Source organism: Balaenoptera musculus, chromosome X (genome assembly GCF_009873245.2).
Source record: "Balaenoptera musculus isolate JJ_BM4_2016_0621 chromosome X, mBalMus1.pri.v3, whole genome shotgun sequence".
Lineage (NCBI taxonomy): Eukaryota > Metazoa > Chordata > Mammalia > Artiodactyla > Balaenopteridae > Balaenoptera > Balaenoptera musculus.
The window spans coordinates 40,543,068-40,561,746 of record NC_045806.1 but is presented as its reverse complement, the minus strand read 5'-3'; the positions used below and the strand labels follow the sequence as shown (position 1 = coordinate 40,561,746).

Below are 18,679 nucleotides of genomic sequence, written 5' to 3'. Positions count from 1 at the left end.
AGTGCTTGCTAACTTCCCTCCCTATGCTTGTCTGTATCTTACCTTCTCAGAGACTTCTGACTCCTTCTTGGCATCTCTACTACAGGTAGAATTTACACCCACTGAGATTTGGAACTACATACTTGTAATCGTTGACTCAACTTCTATTTGGTTCTTCTTGATTGCCCCTTACGTGTAGAGCTGCCTCTCCCTAGAACATTCAAGAGGAGGCTGATAAAAATGGCTGCGCTTCACAAGCAGCCTGTACTTTCAGAGCTTGTCCTCCAGCAATGTAAAACCCCAGCAGGGCCCTCAGACTGCTGCCATCAGTCCACTTTTTAATATTAATTGTGCTGCTTATCCTACTTGCACAGAACAGATTTCCTAAACCACAAATGAATGATTGTGTCAGTTACTTTGAAAATGAAATGATGGGGATGTTTGAGTTGGAAAGGCATGACAGGAGTAGTAAAGGAACGTACTACTTGAGGGCAGAGAAAATAACAGACATGCTGATTCTGGCTCCCTTTCCCCTGCCCATCACCCCCCGCCCCCGCCTTCCTAAAGCTGGGAGGGCAAGTTCCTAACTGCCTGGAACACAATGCAGGTGCCTGGGTAAGGACCACAAAGAGCCCTTGGCTGGTTTGTCAGGAAACTCAACCAAGCGTGATTTCCCCAGGCCAGCTGTGGGGGACCTGGAAAGTTGGTTTTACAGACGCTTTCTTTAATCTTCTCTATAAATCAATTTTGGCCTGTTAGGATCTAGACTACTTCAGGGTAACTAACCTGCTAAAAGGCACTCTGAGGAAAATTACAGTAAAAATGCCAAAAGAAATTTTATACTACATTGAGTTGGTCTACCCTCAGACATAACCAAGCCTGTTTCTTTGGGGATTGATTTGTCTGCTTTTTGGATTTATTTGATTTCTTTTAAAATATTACCTCCCAATAAATCTTTGAAATTTGGGGGATACAGGATGTTTGAGCTCAAAATCTCTAAAGGTTATGGTTAAAAGGGAAGCTTTTCCCCCTATTTCAATCCCTTTTCTGCAACTAAGTATCTTTCTTCTTGTTTGTTCCTAGGATGGTCCAGACACTGCCAGAGGAAACCGGACAAAGCAGGAGAGTGCATGGCTATTCAGGCTGTGGTACAGCTTTGACCACAAGTATCCTTTTAAGAGGATTCCCTGTGTTTGTGAAACATCAATGATGAAATCCTCTTGTTGAGTTGTCAGTGAATGACTTCTGATGAGCAAGGAAAGATGTGTGCTTGCTGCTACAGGTGTAGTCAGTCCTCTCTTGGGACACATGCAATGATCATTCAACCACAGGCAGTCATAATGAGCATCTCTCTGGCCAAGAGGAATGTTTGCACATCATTAGGGTAGCCAGTCCACAGCCTGGTAGACTCACGTGGCTCTTCAGAGCTTTGTGTCCAAGGGAAATATGCCTGTGTAGGTGAATTAGTTAAAATTCCACTTGAACCATGCTGTGGTCAGGAAGGGAAGTGGACGTTGGCCAGTTAATCCATGTGGAGAGGATGATTCCTATTGGCTGAACCGAGTCTGGCCAAGTCTGATCCTGGCCTTAACTGGACCACATGCAAGGCAGACTCTGTTCTAGTAGATTCACTTGGCCCCAGGTGAAAAATTAAAAACCAAAAAGTTACACTTTCATGGTTTCTTAAATTGACATAGCAGTCAAATGGGTAGGTAGCTTATATATGGTCTTTGGAGACTTTGAAAGTGTTTAAAATTTTTTTATTGACATAAAGAATACGTATAGGAAAGTACATAAATCATAAGTGCTCAGCGAGTTATTGCAAAATAAGTACGCTCAATACCAAACAGGTCACGAAACACAAAATTACCAGTTCGCCTCATGCCATAACCCAATTACTGCCCCTTTCTCCTCCCCAAACGTAATCACTCTCCTGACTTCTAGCAACACTTAATAATATTACCTGTTTCTGAACTTTGTATAAATGTGATTATAGAGTGTATATATTTTAGTATCTGGTTTGTTTGGCTTGACATTATTTGTGTGATTCATCCATGTTGTAGCTCTAGTTCATCTATTTTCATTGCTGCATAGTATTTCATTGTATGAATATATCATAATTTATTTATCATCCTGTTGATGAACACGTAGATTGTTTCTAATTTGGAGCTACGATGAAAAATACCGCTATGAACATTCTTATACATGTCTTTTGGTGCATGTTTACATACATTTTTGTTGGGAATACACCCAGGAGTGAAATTGCTGAGTCATAGGACATGCAACGGTTCAACTTTAGAAGATGGTGTCAAACAGTTTTATAAAATGGTGGCACCACTTTTCATACTTACCTCTAGCGTATGAGAGTTCCATTTGCTCCACATCCTCACTGACGGTTGGTATTGCCAGTCTTGTTAATTTTAGCCTTTCTAGTGGATTTATAGTGGTATTTCATTGTGGTTTTTTAAAATGGAAGTATAGTTGATTTACATATTATATTAGTTTCAGGTGTACAACACAGTGATTCAATATTTTTATAGATTATACTCCTTTGTGGTTTTAATTTGCATTTACCTAGTGACTAATTAGGTTGAGCACCTTACCATATATTTACTGGCCCTTTGGTGTGTTCCTTTGTGAAGTGCCTGTTCAAGTCTCTTGCCCATTTTTCTCTTGAGTCATTGGCCTTTTTATTACCGATTTTAAGAGTTCCTATGTATTCTAGATATGAGTATTTTGCTAGTTATATGTGATAAAAAATATCTTCTCTACTTGTGACTTGCCTTTTCACTTTTAGATAGAATCTTTTGATGAACAAAAGGTCCAATCCAATTTCTTGAGCTTATCTGTTCTGGCTATTATTGTTTGTGTTCTGTTTTAGAAATCTTTGTCTACTCCAAAGTCATAAAGCCAATTTCCTATGATATCTTCTAGGAGCTTTATTGTTTACCTTCTGTACATCTGTGTTTGTTTGTTTTTTTTAAATAAGTGACAGACATGAGCAATGAAAAAGTATAGAGATAATTTGAGATGCTCTAGATGAGGTTATCATCTTTCATCTTTCAGAGATGATTTACCTTACATCTGGTCAGTGGCAAGGTTAGGGGAATTAGCAATTCCAGATCACTTTAATCCAATCAGGAATAAAGGTGATATGAATCTGGGCTTCAGTTCCTGTGAGGGTTAGTCTGTTTTCTGTGTGCCCTTTCTTCTAGGGTTCCAACCTAGAGCCTAGAGTATTTATGTGGACTTCCTCAGAAGATGCTGGACTCCAGTTTTTGTCAGATTCACTCTGTTTTTGTGAGTCTGCCAGATGCTCTGCTTAGCTTCTCAGATGCTTTTAGGGAAAACGTGGCTCACCGTGTGCAGGGCTCACCTCTTGGATTTCCTTTTCCAGACTCTGGCCCTCTTCACTGCCATGGTAGCTTTCTGATGTCATTAAGCAGAAAATGTTGTGTTTTATTTTCCCAGCTTTTCTAGTTAACCTCAGTGGAAAAAAATGGTTCAAATTACCTTGTTTGCTATTAACTAAAATAGAACCCCCAGGGATTTTTTTTAAGTCATATGAATTTTGTCTGCATTGTAATTCAGAATGCATGTTACTCACTGGGCTTGGAAAGGATGTAGAGAAAATTGGAGAGAGTTCACAGGAGAGTGACAAAATGCTAAAGTGATAGATCATTTGGACAGTAAATGAATCAGGAAACATTGGGCTTGAACTTCATTTTAGACTAAATGACATTTAGGCATATACAGAACATTCCATCCAACAACAGAATATACATTCTTCTCAAGTGCACATGGAACATTCTCCAGGATAGATCATATGTTGGGTCACAAAACAAATCTTAGCAAATTTATGAAAATTGAAATCATACCAAGTATCTTTTCTGACCACAATAGTATGAAACTAGAAATCAGTAACAGGAGAAAAACTGGAAAGTTCACAAATATGTGGACATTAAACAACACACTCCTAAACAATCAATGGGTCAATGGAGAAATCAGAAGAGAAAGTTAAAAATTATCTTGAGACTAATGAAAATGGAAACACAACACACGAAAACTTATGGGATGCAACAAAAGCAGTTTTGAGAGGGAAGTTCATAGTGATAAGTGATACATTAAGTGATACATTAAGAAAAAAGAAAGATCTCAAACAACCTAACTTTACTCCTCAAGGAACTAGAAAAAGAAAAGAACAAACAAAGCCCAAAATTAGTAGAAGGAAGGAAATAACAAAGGCCAGAGAAGAAATAAATAAAATAGAGACTCAGAAAACAATAGAAAAGATCAACGAAACTAAGAGTTGGTTTTTTGAAAAGATGAACAAAATTGATAAGCGTTTAGTTAGACTAAGAAAAAGAGAAGACTCAAATAAATAACATCAGAAATGAAAGAGGAGACATTACAACTAGTACCACAGAAATATATAGGCTCATAAGAGACTACTGTGAACAATTATTCACCAAAAATCGTGTAACCTAAAAGAAATGGATAAATTCCTAGAAACATGCAACTTACCAAGACTGGATCATGAAGAAATAGAAAATCTGAACGGACCAATACAAGTAAGGACATTGAATCAGTAATTAAAAACCTCACAGCAAAGAAAAGCCCAGGACTATATGGCTTCACTGGTGAATTCTACCAACCATTTAAAGAAGAATTAATCCGGGAATTCCCTGGAGGTCCAGTAGTTAGGACTCCGGGCTCTCACTGCCGAGGGCCCAGGTTCAATCCCCGGTGGGGGAACTAAGATCCCACAAGCCGCGCGGTGCAGCCAAAAAAAAAAAAAAAAAGAAAGAATTAACCCTTCTCAAACTCTTCCAAAAAATTGAAGATGGGGGAATACTCCCAAATTCATTTGTTGAGGCCAGCATGGCCCTGATGTTAAAGCCCACCAAGGACACTACAAGAAAAGAAAATTACAGGCCAGTATCCCTGGTGAACATAGATGTAAAAATCTTCAACAAAATACTAAAAAACTGAATTCTATAGCACATTAAAAGGATCAGACATCATAATCAAGTGGGATTTATCCCTGGGGGATGCCACATAATCAATGTGAACACCAGATTAACAAAATAAAAATCATGTGATCATCTCAATAGATGCAGAAAAAGCATTTGACAAAATCCAGCATTCTTTTATGATAAAAACTCTCAACAAATTAGGTATAGATGGAATGTACCTCAACATAATAAAGGCCACATATGACAAACCCACAGCTAACATGATACTCAGTGGTGAAAACCTGAAAGCTTTTCTTGTCAGATCTGGAGCAAGGCAAAGGTGTGCACTCTTGCCATGTCTATTCAACACAGTACTGGAAATCCTAACCAGAGCAGTTAGGCAAGAAAAATAAATAAAAGGCATACAAATCAGAAAGGTAGAAGTAAAATTGCCTCTGCAGATGACATGATCTCACATATAGAAAACCCTGAAGATTCTACCAAGAAATTGTTTGAAGCTTTTAAACTAAATCACTAAAGTTACAGGAGATAATATCAGCATACAAAAATCAGTTGCATTTCTATATACTAACAATGAACTATCCAAAAAAGAAATTAAGAAAACAATTCCATTACAGTAGCATCAAAAACAATAAAATACTTAGGAATAAATTTAACCAAGGAGTGAAGATCTATATGCTGAAAATTAAAGAACATTGACAAAAGAAGTTGAAGAAGACACAAGTAAACGGAAAGATACCTGTGTTCATGGATTGGAAGAATTAATATTGTTAAAATGTCCACACTGCCCAAAGCGACCTACAGGTTCAGTACAATCTCTATCAAAACTCTGATGGTATTTTTCACAGAAAAAGAAAAACCATCCTAAAATTTGTATGGAACCACGAAAGAACCTAAATAGCTAAAGCCATCTTGAGGAAAAAGAACAAAGCTGGAGGCATCACACTTCCTGATTTCAAATTATATTACAAAGGTACAGTAATCAAAAAAGTATGGCATTGGCATAAAAACAGACACACAGATCAAAGGAACAGAATACGAAGTCCAGAAATAAACCCTTGCATATAGAGTCAAGACCAACATGCCAAGGAAACACAATGGGGAAAGGGCAGTCTCTTTAATAAATGGTGTTGGGAAAACTGGACAGCCACATGCAAAAGAATGAAACTGGACCTCATCTTATACCACTCATAAAAATCAACTCAAAATGGATTAAAAACTTAAATGTAAGACCTGAAACCATAAAACTCCTAGATGAAAACAAAGGGGAAAAGCTCCTTGATATTGGTCTTGGCACTGATTTGTTCTTGTTGTTGTTGTGTTTGACGCCAAAAGCGCAGGCAACAAGAGCAAAAATAAACACGTGTAAAATTTTTTACATCAAACTAAAAAATTTCTGCAAAGCAAAGGAAACCATCAACAAAATGAAAGTCCTAGGATGAAAAAATTTTTTCTGAGCTTAGAATTCTATACCCAAACTGTTAATCAAAAATGAGCAAAAAAAAGGAGGGTGGCTTTCAGACATGCAAGAATTCAGAAAGTTTAGCACCATGCAGACTATAAGAAGGGGGGAAAATAACATAAGGATTAAACAAAACAAAATCCAACTAAGGGGACAGTGATTTGTTATAACCCAGAAGAAGTGAACAAGATCAAAAAGAAATTAAAAGAAGATCTTTTTTTTTTGCAGGATACTCAAATGTTGTCTTCTAACAAAGTTTAAGTGACATTGTATTACATTTCCTTTAATAGTATTCCAACCACTCTGCTTGGTTACAGTGAATAATATTCATAAATTACATTATTACAAGTGCTGCTGATTGGTCTTTAACATTAGGCTCAATCCATAGACAAAGCAGATATTTGCTTATTAGTTACAGAATGCAAATGTTATTTATCTACAGTATAAAATTAATTATAAATAAAAATTAGAAAGGAAAAAATTGAAAAGAGGCAGGAATGTAAGTGAATTAAATTTACCATCCTTCATAAGAGGGAGCTAAAAGCTGACTACAGTTTATAAATCAGGAAATAGGCGAAAAAAACTGTATTCTATAAAGTTGTAATGGTAAATTACCAGAAAGACTGGGTGGGAGGGAGGCTTGATATTTCATTTTTGCCCTTCCAACAATATGAATATTTAAAATCTATCTGTAAATATTTTTTCTCTTTTAAAGAAGTTGTTAGAGGGCCTTCTGTATTTGGGAAGAGCGAGCTTGTCTTTGAACTGCCCAAGACAGGGTACTGAAAGGTAGCGTCTGGGTTCCCCGGAACTCTTTTGTATGAGTCATTCTGCAAATGCAGCTGCTGTCAGCTTCTGAGCTGAAGACACAAGAAAACTGATAGACCTGTAGGGGCTGTTTCTAGGAATGAGGACAGCAGTCAGAGGGGGCTTGTTCTGCTTATAGAGTCCCAGCAGAGCCCACACATCCTCCTTTGATGAGTAATTCCCAGTCAGAATTTTACCCAGGGGTCACCCTTCCATCTCCTCCTGTAGAGAAGCCTTTTCTCTCTCGTGCTGCTCTGAATGAAGACAGGAAGTGATGGTGCTCGGAGCAGTCATCCGCTTGGGTACAGACAGCTGTGACTCCTTCTCACCTGCCTTTAAAGTCTCTTGGCCATTCCTGCATTTGAGGTGGCCCTGTAGGTCTCCACCTTTTCCACATTGCTTCGGCTCTGGGTATCAGAAATGGTCCCAGCTCCATCGTAATGTGACACAGGGCTGCACATTTGGCAGCACAAATATCTGTAGATTGGCAAACCCTGAGCCGGTCTCCACAGAACAGTTGACCTTCATGTTAGAACGGGGGGCTCAGTTGAGGGCAAGTTTGCTTCTCAGGGGACACTGGGCCATGTCAGGAGACATATTTGTTGTCACACCTGAGGGAAGGATTGGGGGTGCTCTAGTGGGTAGAGGCCAGAGATGCTGCTAGACATCCTACAATGCAGGACAGCCCCCTACGACAAAGGGTGATCTGGCCCACAATGCCACTAGTGTCGAGGTGGAGGAACTGTGTTGGAGAGTCTGGGAGAGAGGCAGCGGCTAGAGGGAAGAATAGTCCTGTATGGGAAGGTGGGAGGTTGAGGTCTGAGTGACCTTCGTGAAACCGTTTTGCCTTTTGCTGAGTCCTCTCAGGTCCTGTCCGCCTCGAACATTTCCACCATGTGACCTCTGGGGAGAGGGGACCCAGGGGCTGTAACATCTCCACTCCAGCTACACGATTTCCTGTTTCCAAAACATAAGCTGGTTGTGTGTCAAAAGCTGGAAGGCTGATCAAAACCAAAATTCTCATTCAGCATAACAAAGAAGGCAGAAGGGTGTTCTAATTAATCAGATATTCTTTCTAACTGAAAATGAGGAACCGCCAACCTGAAAGTTAACAGTTAACATTTAAGGCTGATGGGGCATAGTTTAATCTTGGATTCAGACTGTTGCAGACTACAGGTACTTCTGTATTGTACTGGTAAAATGGGGGAAAAGAGGCTTTTTGGGGGTAGAATGCCAGATGATTTACTCTTTGGGATTTCTAAACACATTTTGCTGGGTGTGTGTTTTCTTTGCAGGCACTTTTCCTTAATTCTCTTTTTAAAGTTACTTGAAGCCCATCCTCACACACAGTGGCCCCCCATTAACCACCACTCTCCCAGCCTGGTGTGGCTTGCTCGCTCGATGTCTCACCAGTCCCCAGGTGTATGACGTAAGTACAGCATGGCTGGGTTGCCATGGTAACACTGCAGTTCTGCTATGGCCTTTGCTTTGAATTTCCACCAACCGTGACAGAGAACAGCATCAGTGTCTCCTTCTCTTAAAGACAGTTGAGGCTTCCAGCCTCCCCAGCCCCTCCCCATATACAAATGGAATTCCCGTGCCACCTCTGATAAACTGTTTTTAAATTACAAAAAATGGGTCAGATGCCAAGAACACCATTTCCTTAGAACTGCTCCCGGTTTTGTAAAGTGATTTTTAATGCTTATGGTGAGTTTTTAGTGGAATATGAGCCTAGGTAATAATGCTAATTACCTTTCCTTTTATGTTGGAAGGATACAGACCAATAGATTAAAAAGTTAGTTTTATAATTTCCCATCCCATTTTATTTAATAAATCTGTCTTTTTTTGAATGCTGAATAGTTTGCTCAGTTTGGACCTCTGTGTAAAGTGACAGTGTGGGCCATTTGGATGTGTTTTATCATCAGAAACAAAGGGTAGTGACTCGGCATCCTCACTTCTCCCACTAAAGAAGCTCCAACTGATTACACTGTTTGAGTTTGTTTCACTGGGCTTACGTGTTTCTTTGCCTTCTAGCTCTAGTCTCTTTTAACCAATTTCTAAAGCCTTCCTTCTTACTTAGGTTTTACAAGGGTCACTTTTCATGTCTCTGTAATAGTAAAGTAACTAACCCACTATGAAAACTTTATAAAAACCTTACCTAATCGGAAGCTTACCAGCTATTCCTCACACATCAGTTAGGGGTGTCTGGCCTACTTTGAACTCAGCATAAACTCAATATACTTCCAGGGACTTAAATTGAAAGTGCTCCCCTCACCACTTCCAGAGCCTGCCCAAGGTTTGCTTCCTGGGGTAATGTTTGGGCTGTGGACTCCCCACAGCCAACCCAAGATGCGGTGACTTGGGCTACAGGCAAGAACCACCCTCCATTCTGCCGCTACTGCCTTGGGCTGGGGTCCTGACTGGGGTCCCAGCCTCCTCCAGACACAGAGAGGCCTGCTGCTGAGAGAGTGAGAGCAGAGAGTCTTTGGAAGTTTAACTGAGGAAGCCAGAGGTGAGAGAATGGAGGGGCTCCATGTGGAGTCTAGTGCCGCGTGAGGGCATCAGATGAGCCATTCTCTGGGCTGTTTGACACACTTTTGGGTGCCCCCTCATCACCTGTAGGGCGTTTTATACTTCACCAAGATTCTTTGGGAGATATGGAAAATGTTCGTTATTCGTCATTTCCACTAACTCTAAACAAAATTTAGGTTTGAAAACCGCCTAGAAAACAGTGTTCTTCCACTTAATGAAAATGATCTGTGGATATTTAAATGCACACATTCCCACGACAGTCTTGCTTGCAGGTGTTTGCAGGGTTATTTCACTCCATTTCCATAGCAGCCCTCACTGGACAGCTAGTTATGTAATTACACAAACCTTCAGCTGAACAAAACTTTTGTCAATCCTGTCATCTGGAATTCGAGGGTGTGGGATAGTTTTGTTGTCAGCATAGAACATTCCTTAATCTTCCATCTGGAAATCCCTCTCCACTGGGTTTTACTACGTCCTTGTTTCTGAGTGACCTTTCCTGGGGTACTGTTTGTCTGGGCTTGTGAGTTTCATCATGGAATGGGACAATATCCAGTCTTGTTTTCTCCTGTCAGTGAATTTTGGCCCTGCTTCCCACTGCGAGGGGTCAGAGTGGGCCACGCCGGAACTTCCATCTGGGGGTTCCTCTGTGCTGCTGGGGAGGGAGGGGCTTGGCTCCACATGCAGTTGTTCTGTATTCCTCTCTGTCCCCGTGTGGCTCCAAACCTCGAAACAGCAAAATACGTGCCAGGAGAGTCTTCTCCTGAACATTGGGAGCTAAGGAGCCCTGGGAGAGAGATTTTGACAGAGATGAACAAAAACATTACTTAGCACATGTATGAACGGGAGAAATGGAACGTGCTAAAACAGGGAACATGATGTCATCTGTTGTTAAGAAAAATATCATGGAGCAGATGGAGTTTCAGGACTTTCAGAACTACTACTGGGGAGGAGGAAATTGGGGAGTTTGGAGTGAGCTTTAGAATTATGCTCTGCCCGAGTCGAGGATGTTTACTGAACTGTACATTTGCTCCCTGCCTCATTCCGGTGAGGGTTGGAGGCAGCAATCAAGAGGACTTGCGTGCTTGCCTGTTAAAAAAGCCGGAGCCCTGGTTAAGTGGAGTCACACTGTGGAGAGTGGAGAAGCCGACGTCACTGAGAAACAATGCAGAAAACAAGCATGTGCTTGTCACCCTTACGTGCCCAGAGATGGGCCAGGATAGGAGAGGCAAGGTAGGCAGAACCCACGGGTCCTCCCTGGGTCGGTGCATTTAACAGGCGTTCATCTAGCACCTCCTAAGAGGTCAGCAGCGCAAGGAAGGCCGCCAGGAAGAGGAGGAGATCACTGCTGTTCGGTGGTTTCTCACGTAGCTGGGGATCCCCGGCCCGGACACGGGAGAATCTACCCCAGCCTCGGGCAGCAAGACCGAGTGGGGGCCACGTGGCTGTCAGGGAGGCAGGCTCAGCATCGCACACCAAGGAGACCCTGTCATGTAGAGGCCGAAGGACCGCAAATGCACTTTGAAGGTAGATGGGAAATAGGAGAGAAAGAACCGTTTACGCGGAGCGGCTTGGAAGCATATGTTTGCCTTTCAAGGAAGAAGTTCCCCGTGTTTGACGGCCATGCAGCGGGGGCGCGGGGAGTGTACCGCCCCTTGCTTTGCTTGTTAAACCATCGGAGGGTGAAAGGTTGTGCCTGACCTCACGCTGCTTCGTGACACTCTCCCCATAGTCTCGTAGTTTCAAGTGGCTGCCACGTAGCCTGCTTTGCTCAGCCTTGTCTGTTCTGCTACCACCGCTGCCTAGCATGAGATGCCCCACCAGTCCTCTTCCCGACGGGGTGATTTTTCACATCTTTTATGTGGGTAGAACCAGCCTAGGGACAGCATAAATCCTAACTCTGCTTCCAAGCAGCTGGACAGCCACGGGCAAATTCCATGGGTTCTCTCAGGTTTTCTTCTCTGTGACCTGAGTGTTTGTGCCCTTCATAGGGAAGGGGTGAGGATCAAATGAGAGCTTCTGTGACGTTCCTGGCAGGCGTATAATAGATGCTCGAGAAAACGTCCCCTCCCTCTCTGTCCCTCGCTTCATCCACCTGAGGGCTTCCTTCCCATCAGGGTGTTTCTGTGGGGACAGGAAGGAAACCCGAATTATGGCTTATCCTCTTCCCTGAATTGCTGACTAGGACAAAGAGTAGCTCAGCTGTAAACCAGGTGGGTTTAGGGTGGTCTGTACAGAGCAGGGGTCCACCCCCACCCCCGGAAGACCTTCCCAAAGAAGAGAGGATCTGAAACCTATTTGTAGGTTTGCCCAGGGACCTTACTCCTTCCTACCTTTGTGGGTTGGGAAGCCGAAAATTGGAGCTGATCTCCCTCTCTTCCCTTTTGTCACTTTTTGTCCCCAAGCTGTCAGGCATTTAAAATCAGAACTGCTTTCTGGTGTTTGAAGTGCTGGTTCAGCACCAGCCTTACATTGACTAGCACTCTACAGTTTACACCCAGTTATCATGCTAGAGGCTCAAGGCAGGCAAGTTTTATGCTCCCTCTTTTCAGATGAGGAGCTGAGGTGTGGGTGGGCTTCAGCCCGGGAAAACAGTGGTCTTCCATTTGTCGTTGATGTTCGTGGTGTTTGTTGCACTTTTCAGAACCAAGAGCCGCTGAGAGAGGAAGACTCTGATTTCATCCTGACCGAGGGCGACCTCACCTTGACCTACGGGGACAGCACAGTGACTGCGAATGGCTCCTCAGGCTCCCACACGGCCCCCACGAGCGTCGAGGTCAGTCGGAGAACGAAGGGCAGCTCCGAGGAGGTGCTGGAACGAGACCTGGGAATGGGAGACCAGAAGGTTTCCAGCCGGGGCACCCGCCTGGTGTTTCCCCTGGAGGATAACGCGTGACTCCCCGCCCCGAGCCCTGAGTGACGGGGTAGGCCCACTGGCGGGGTGAGGATGGCTGCGAGCTTGAGGTGGGGCCTTGACTGAATGGAACTAACACTTCTATTTTATTGGGGTCTGAAGATATCTTCACATTTAAAATTTAACCCAAGGCGCAGCTGGTGGGGCTGAAGTGTCTCTAAATCAAGACAGATGCAGACCTATTCCCACTTTTTTCACATAGTAGTGCGCTGTTCAGAGTTAAACAAACAAACAAACTAATAGCATGCTTTAATGCTCTCTTCATTCATTCACCTGCAGATCTGAACAAGGTGTGGCAGGTTGACGAACTCCTGGGGGTTCTTCCCAGGAGAGGCTTCATATCCAGACACAGCGATGCAGGTCTAGCTGGTTGTAGGAATAGCAAGGGGAGAACAGGCTAGAAAAAGACCGTGAAGGAAGGCAATTGAGATTGGACCTCCAAGGATTGTGACAGGCTGGTGTTAAACGGGACAGAAAACATGAAAAAGCAATTTGAGTGGAGGCTCCAGCAGCTAGGCTGCGTGACTGCACCCTCCCATCAGGAATTCCTGCCCTTTTTGGCTACCTGTGTTTCCTCTAGACTGAAGATTGGAAAATCTGTCCATGAACATTTCAACATGGGGGAACGAATTCCAATTCCTTCTCTGGAAATCTCCATAAAGAAGTTACTGAAATGTTTGAAACCAAAGGCAAAATAGTGTTATACTGTTGTTTTTAATTAATCTGAGGACAGGAGAAACTGTTTAGAAACTGATGGTGATATCACTGCAAAAATCAGTCAGTTCTTGAAGGCTCCCATATGAGCTGACTGCCTGGAAAACGATTAATAGGACTGGATTCTATTGTGGGTTTAGAAATAACACCACAGTTTGTGGGGTGCAATTTTGTCTAGGGAAGAGAAGGCAGTAAGAAGCCTAAGAGGGAACAGGCTAGTATTCAGAGGGAAGAAATCTCACTGCAAACAAAACTAACTCAAAGAAAGTACAAGATAGTATTCTAATGACTGAGTAGAATTCCAAACTTTGAGCTAATAAATACTTGAGATTTCAGTGGCCACATGGGGAATCAGAGGCAAGTCAATGAAAAGTTCAGCATTATTCAACTTGATGGAAGGTTTTGTCTACTATAGACAGATTAGGAATCCAGATGTCTTGACATTGAATGCCATGTAGAGAAGGGCCATTTTCTTGGTATCTGGGGAGCCTTGCACCAGCTTCATGTGTAAGTGTGGTTTCAAATTTAGGTTTTTAGTTTGGTTTCTTTGTGGATGAGCCGCTCCACCTGCCCGCACCTGCAGTAGGTGAAATACTGAGAGAACTCTTGGAAACCAAGTTTGAGATTCTCCCCGTGTCTCTATGCTTCAGTGCTAGTATATTTGAAAACCCAGTTTCTAAAAAATGCTTTCATAAAATGTGGCCATTTTTCTTATTATGGCAGACAAAATAGCGGCCCAGTTCAGTCTAGGACACCCGTAATGAAGTCAGTCATTGAATCTTCTTGACTCGCATTTTTAATGGTTAATCTTTAAATAAGACATTACTTGATACTTTGTTTTTGAATTGATAATTTGTGCAAACCAGGAAAATTTTATTATTAGGTTGAGCCATATGAAATTGCTGACATTCAACCATTTAAAAAAAATAGATATGGCAATTTCATATGGTTCAATATAATATAATTGAATCATTTTTATTCCCCTCTTTCCTTCGTATCTACACTAAAGTCCATTTTGATTTTATGGTCATCCATGGGCTTTGTCCTCTTCACTGCAAACATTTTATTCTAACCTACTTAAATATAAGTAAATGGAGATTTGCTAAGACCAAAAGTGAGCTAGGTTTGTAGTTATGTGGTTGGATTTTTTATTCAGTGGATCAGAGTAAGTCACTGACCTGTGGTCCTAATTTTTGTTTGCAAGATGTGGAGATGAATCCTGACCTTACCAGGGGTCATGGGAAGTGAGTCCGCTCATCAACATGCTTCCACCTCTCAGAAGCATCATGCCTGTGCTGAGTGGCAAAAAAGCAGGGTGCCACGAAGGCCTGAAACCACCTCACTCAAGGCTGAGTATCTGTTGCCAGTCTGGCAGAAATCAGATCGAAACTGCTAAGTAATGGTGCATCCAGCTAAAGAAAGTTCCCCTGAGAGAGTAATCCCAAGTCATCTTATAAACATGTTTGTTCTGGGTTGCGGGGATGACAGTTCAGTAGTCGAATGCTCTAGAGCACAGGTTCTCAACCCTGGCTGCACATTAGGATTACCTGGCCAGTTTTTAAAAATATTGATGCCAGGGCCCTACCCTCAGAGATTCAGATACAGTAGGTTTGGGGTGGGCCCTGGCTGCCATGCTTTGTTCTGGAGCCTCAAGGATTCTAATGCACAGCTAGGGTTGAGAGCCTCTAGTCTAGAACTGGCAGTGGACCCTATTTGGAACCTTAAAGAATGGCCTAGCAAAGAACATTTTATTTTAGTTGTTAGTCATGTGGAACAAACAGTTGTTGATCAGTTGATCAGACCGGGCAGCTGTGAGTTTCATGCTAATCTTTGCAGAAGTCAAGAATGTACCTCTTAAAGTACAACCTAAAATGTCACTTTTGAAAACCTTAGAGCGTGAGAAGGAGAGATGGGCGACTTGAGTGTATGTTTGGCGGGGGGGATTAAAAACCTGTCATCTTTGCCCCCATCTGTGGGAAAAAAGGGGTTTTGTCTTAACTGAGCTGCAGACTAATCAAATGTGAAGCTTTCTGAGATGGTATCTTTGCAGTTTAACCTGAGATTATATTAATAGTCCCCATTGCAGTCAAGTGAACTTTCTTTCTCTTCACACTTTGCTTGTCCCCATGCCTGCATCCACGCTGGACTCCTCAGGATAAGGATGGGCCCATTTATTGCCTGAGCAGAGGCCCCATATTAAGTGGAAAGTTGTGATCACTTTGCTGTCACGTGGCGGTGGTGCCGGTAGCAGGTAATTAAGGAGATGCAAACTTTTGTATAGCACCGACACAGGAAAGACAAAAGCGCCTGCAATTCCTTTTCATACTCTTTTTGGGGACTACAAGGAGAACTGAACTAAAGAAGGAAATTTGGAATTTAAAGAAATTTTGTATTTCTTCCTAGGAAACAGGTATAGGAAGGGCATATGTGATTAAATGGCCTCTGACCATCAGGAGTCAGAGTGACCAGATGAAGCATTGATGCCCTGCAGCCCAAAATCACACTGCGACATCAAATGTTTCATCAAGCAAACAGCAAGGAGCTCTTTAGGCCGTGTTCTCTAGACCTGAAAATGTCCTTCATGGTTCTAAATCTCTTTAGAAAACCTGAAAAAATGTTATCTCAGCTATCCGTGAACATTTCAGTCTCGGGCAAAGAAGTAATGGTTCTTTCCAAAACAGAAGTCTGTTTCACGCACACACCCCCACCCCCCATTATAGCTCTCCCTTTCTATGTCCAGAGTGGAAGTTAACGTTATCATGTCAGCTATTTAATGTGAACAAAATGATTGCTAAATGTAGAAACACCGCTGATGCGCTCAGGAGAGGTTGCTGGCAGGGCAAACAAGCAACTCATCAAAGGGGAAAATCATCCGCTTGGAAACCTACCTTGGTACCCATTGCGAGTTCTAAGAGGTAGATCAGAAAGCTGATTTTCCCATCTGCTGTAAAATGCAATTTGGACTGAGAGCATCTGGAAAGTCAGCTTTCTGATTCAGTAAGTATATGACTCCTTATTCCACTTCAGAAATGGGACACTTGACAGGTTTGGTGCCTGCTTTTTGATGTTGCTTCTGTAGGTGAATTAGTGTAGGAGCTAGTCTGTCAAATACAGTAGACTGGTATTATTGAACTCTGATCCCTTCTGTTGTTTTTTTTAAGTGAGAATCTGGCTCACCAGTGTCAATTGCTGCGTTCTGATACAGTAAATTGAGGGCATCTAGTGGCCAAGAGTTAGAGTTTAGAAACGACCCACCTGAATGCTGCTTTCACCATGTGGATACCTCAAAAGACCTTCCCTCTTTCTAAAACCTAATAAGAACAATCTACAGAGAAATATTCTGGAAACCAATGCTAGTGTCTAACGAGGAAAAGCAAGTAGGCTCTTTGACAATCCTTTCAAAACGAGACCTAGAAAGAAACCATTTTTTTTCCAGTTCCAAGTTTCATAAGCAGAGTTTCTATAAATTAACAAACCCATCTTGTCAACCAGTGCTAGCAGAAATTGTAAAGAGCAAAACCAAAGTTTTTGATGTCAGTTTTATTTTTGTAAGCAGGGTATAGTCTAACCATGGCCCACATGGCGCACACAGGCAGCCAGTTTTCTGCTACATGAGCCTGGGAAAAGATGAGAAGGAAGGGCTGCCTCTTCTGCTGCCCTTTGTAAAGGTGTGTAGCAGACATGAGAGTGCTCGGGAGAGGGAGGGAGAGGTTACCTTCTCATCCTGATGGCCACCTTTTCAAATGGGTTCATAGAACTGCCACATGCCATGGTCAGCTCAACTCCTGGCCAGTGGAAAATTATCTGGGCCTGTATGTGTTGGGGGAACTCAGGTGGAAAAGGACTTGGAAACAGCATGAAGAACTACATCTGCTGTCTAAAGCACTTCAAAAAAGTTAAGATCCCAGTGTTACTGGGTGAGTATCTAGCTGCATGGACATTTGGGGGTTGACTTTAGTTGTGACTATTCCAGCTGTGGGCTTTGGAGAAGCAGTGGGATGATTTTCAGTCGTGTGGGTGTTAAGTCTGGATTTGGAATTTGTCACTGAAATCACTCATTCGAAGTATGACTTCATGGTAGGGTCACCTCCTAGGTTTTTTATTTTTTACATAAAATACATCTGGTACTTCTTACTTAGGAAGTTTTACTATGTCCATTAAAATGATTAAATGTGAAGGCCACCAAGATTCATTTAATAGCTGAAAAGCAGTTTTTTAAATAGAATAGGATGAATTTAATATGGGCTGATGTGACCTTCTGGGGAATTTTTTTTATAGAGAGCTTACATACTGTAATTGGGGAAATTTTTGTCTTTTACTTCCATTCAACAGTAGCAAACTGGTGGCTTTATAAAATTAACATAGGATGTTATATAAACATGTTATATAAAATAATATTAAAGTATGTCTAACTGTGAAAAAGTGAAGACTTGGAGTTATCAGCAACCTTTATGTGCAATAAGAAAAACTGGAGTTAGGCCCCCAAAGTGCTCCCTTTCCCTAGCATTTTACTTAATGTTTGCCTTTGTGTATATGTTTAGATTGATATTATAAAGCTAGCTACATGTTTTCCTGCTCTTTACTGATATTTAACACATTTTTCTCAAAGCTTTTTTTTTTTAACAAAACTCAAAATAAAAAGATTAACTGGGTGAGCTCATCTTGTTTTGTATTTTTAAAAGTATTGTCCGTTAGTAGAAGAATGCAGTATGATCCTGTTCTTAGTCTGTTTCTTTCCCTCACAGAGAGGTTCTGTTCTGGGTGGAAGCTGTTCCTCTCCAACTTCATTTAGAACAGAGATTGACAAATTACGGCAGCCCCTGGACCAAATCCAGCCTACTGCTTGTTTTTGTAAATAAAGTTTTATTGGCACACACTCCACTCACTCATTTGCATACTGTCTGTGACTGCTTTCACGCAGAGCTGAGGAATTGTAACAGCAGTGAACAACTAACTGCTCATAAAGCCTGAGCTATTTACTATCAGGGTCTTTACAGAAAAGTTTTTTGCTGACCCCTAATTTAGATGCTTGAAAATTTTTAGTTTTAAAATGAGATCTAAAAATCACAGCAACAGATTTTTTTTAGATGTTAAAAATGTGCCTTAGGATTAAAAGAAACACTTTAAACCTGGTCTCTGCCTGTGACTTCTCCCGGCCTGCAATCATCTTTAACAGGCTTTGAGTGTTGGCTAGTTGCTAAGATTCTTGAGCTCGCTATAGTTTCCTTCATAGTCTTTATGTTCTTTTGTATGTAGACTAGCTTTTCCCTAAACCATGCAATTGAACTACATCATAAC

General features: G+C 41.9%; 1 protein-coding gene across 4 annotated transcripts in view; it reads left to right on the top strand.

Annotated features, from left to right (window-relative positions):
• SLC9A7 (solute carrier family 9 member A7) overlaps positions 1-18,610 on the top strand; it is a 143,003-nt gene extending 124,393 nt beyond the window's left edge. For 3 of the 4 annotated variants that reach the window (XM_036839638.1, XM_036839637.1, XM_036839634.1), the window contains 3 exons: positions 1,063-1,145; positions 8,548-8,653; positions 12,398-14,941. In XM_036839638.1, the coding sequence (XP_036695533.1) occupies positions 1,063-1,145; positions 8,548-8,653; positions 12,398-12,649 (441 nt within the window). In that variant the 3' untranslated portion in view covers positions 12,650-14,941. Of the gene's footprint in view, positions 1-1,062; positions 1,146-8,547; positions 8,654-12,397; positions 14,942-18,126 lie in introns of those variants that run through there. The other variant, XM_036839635.1, reaches the window with a different exon arrangement.
• The last annotated feature ends 69 nt before the right edge of the window (positions 18,611-18,679 follow it).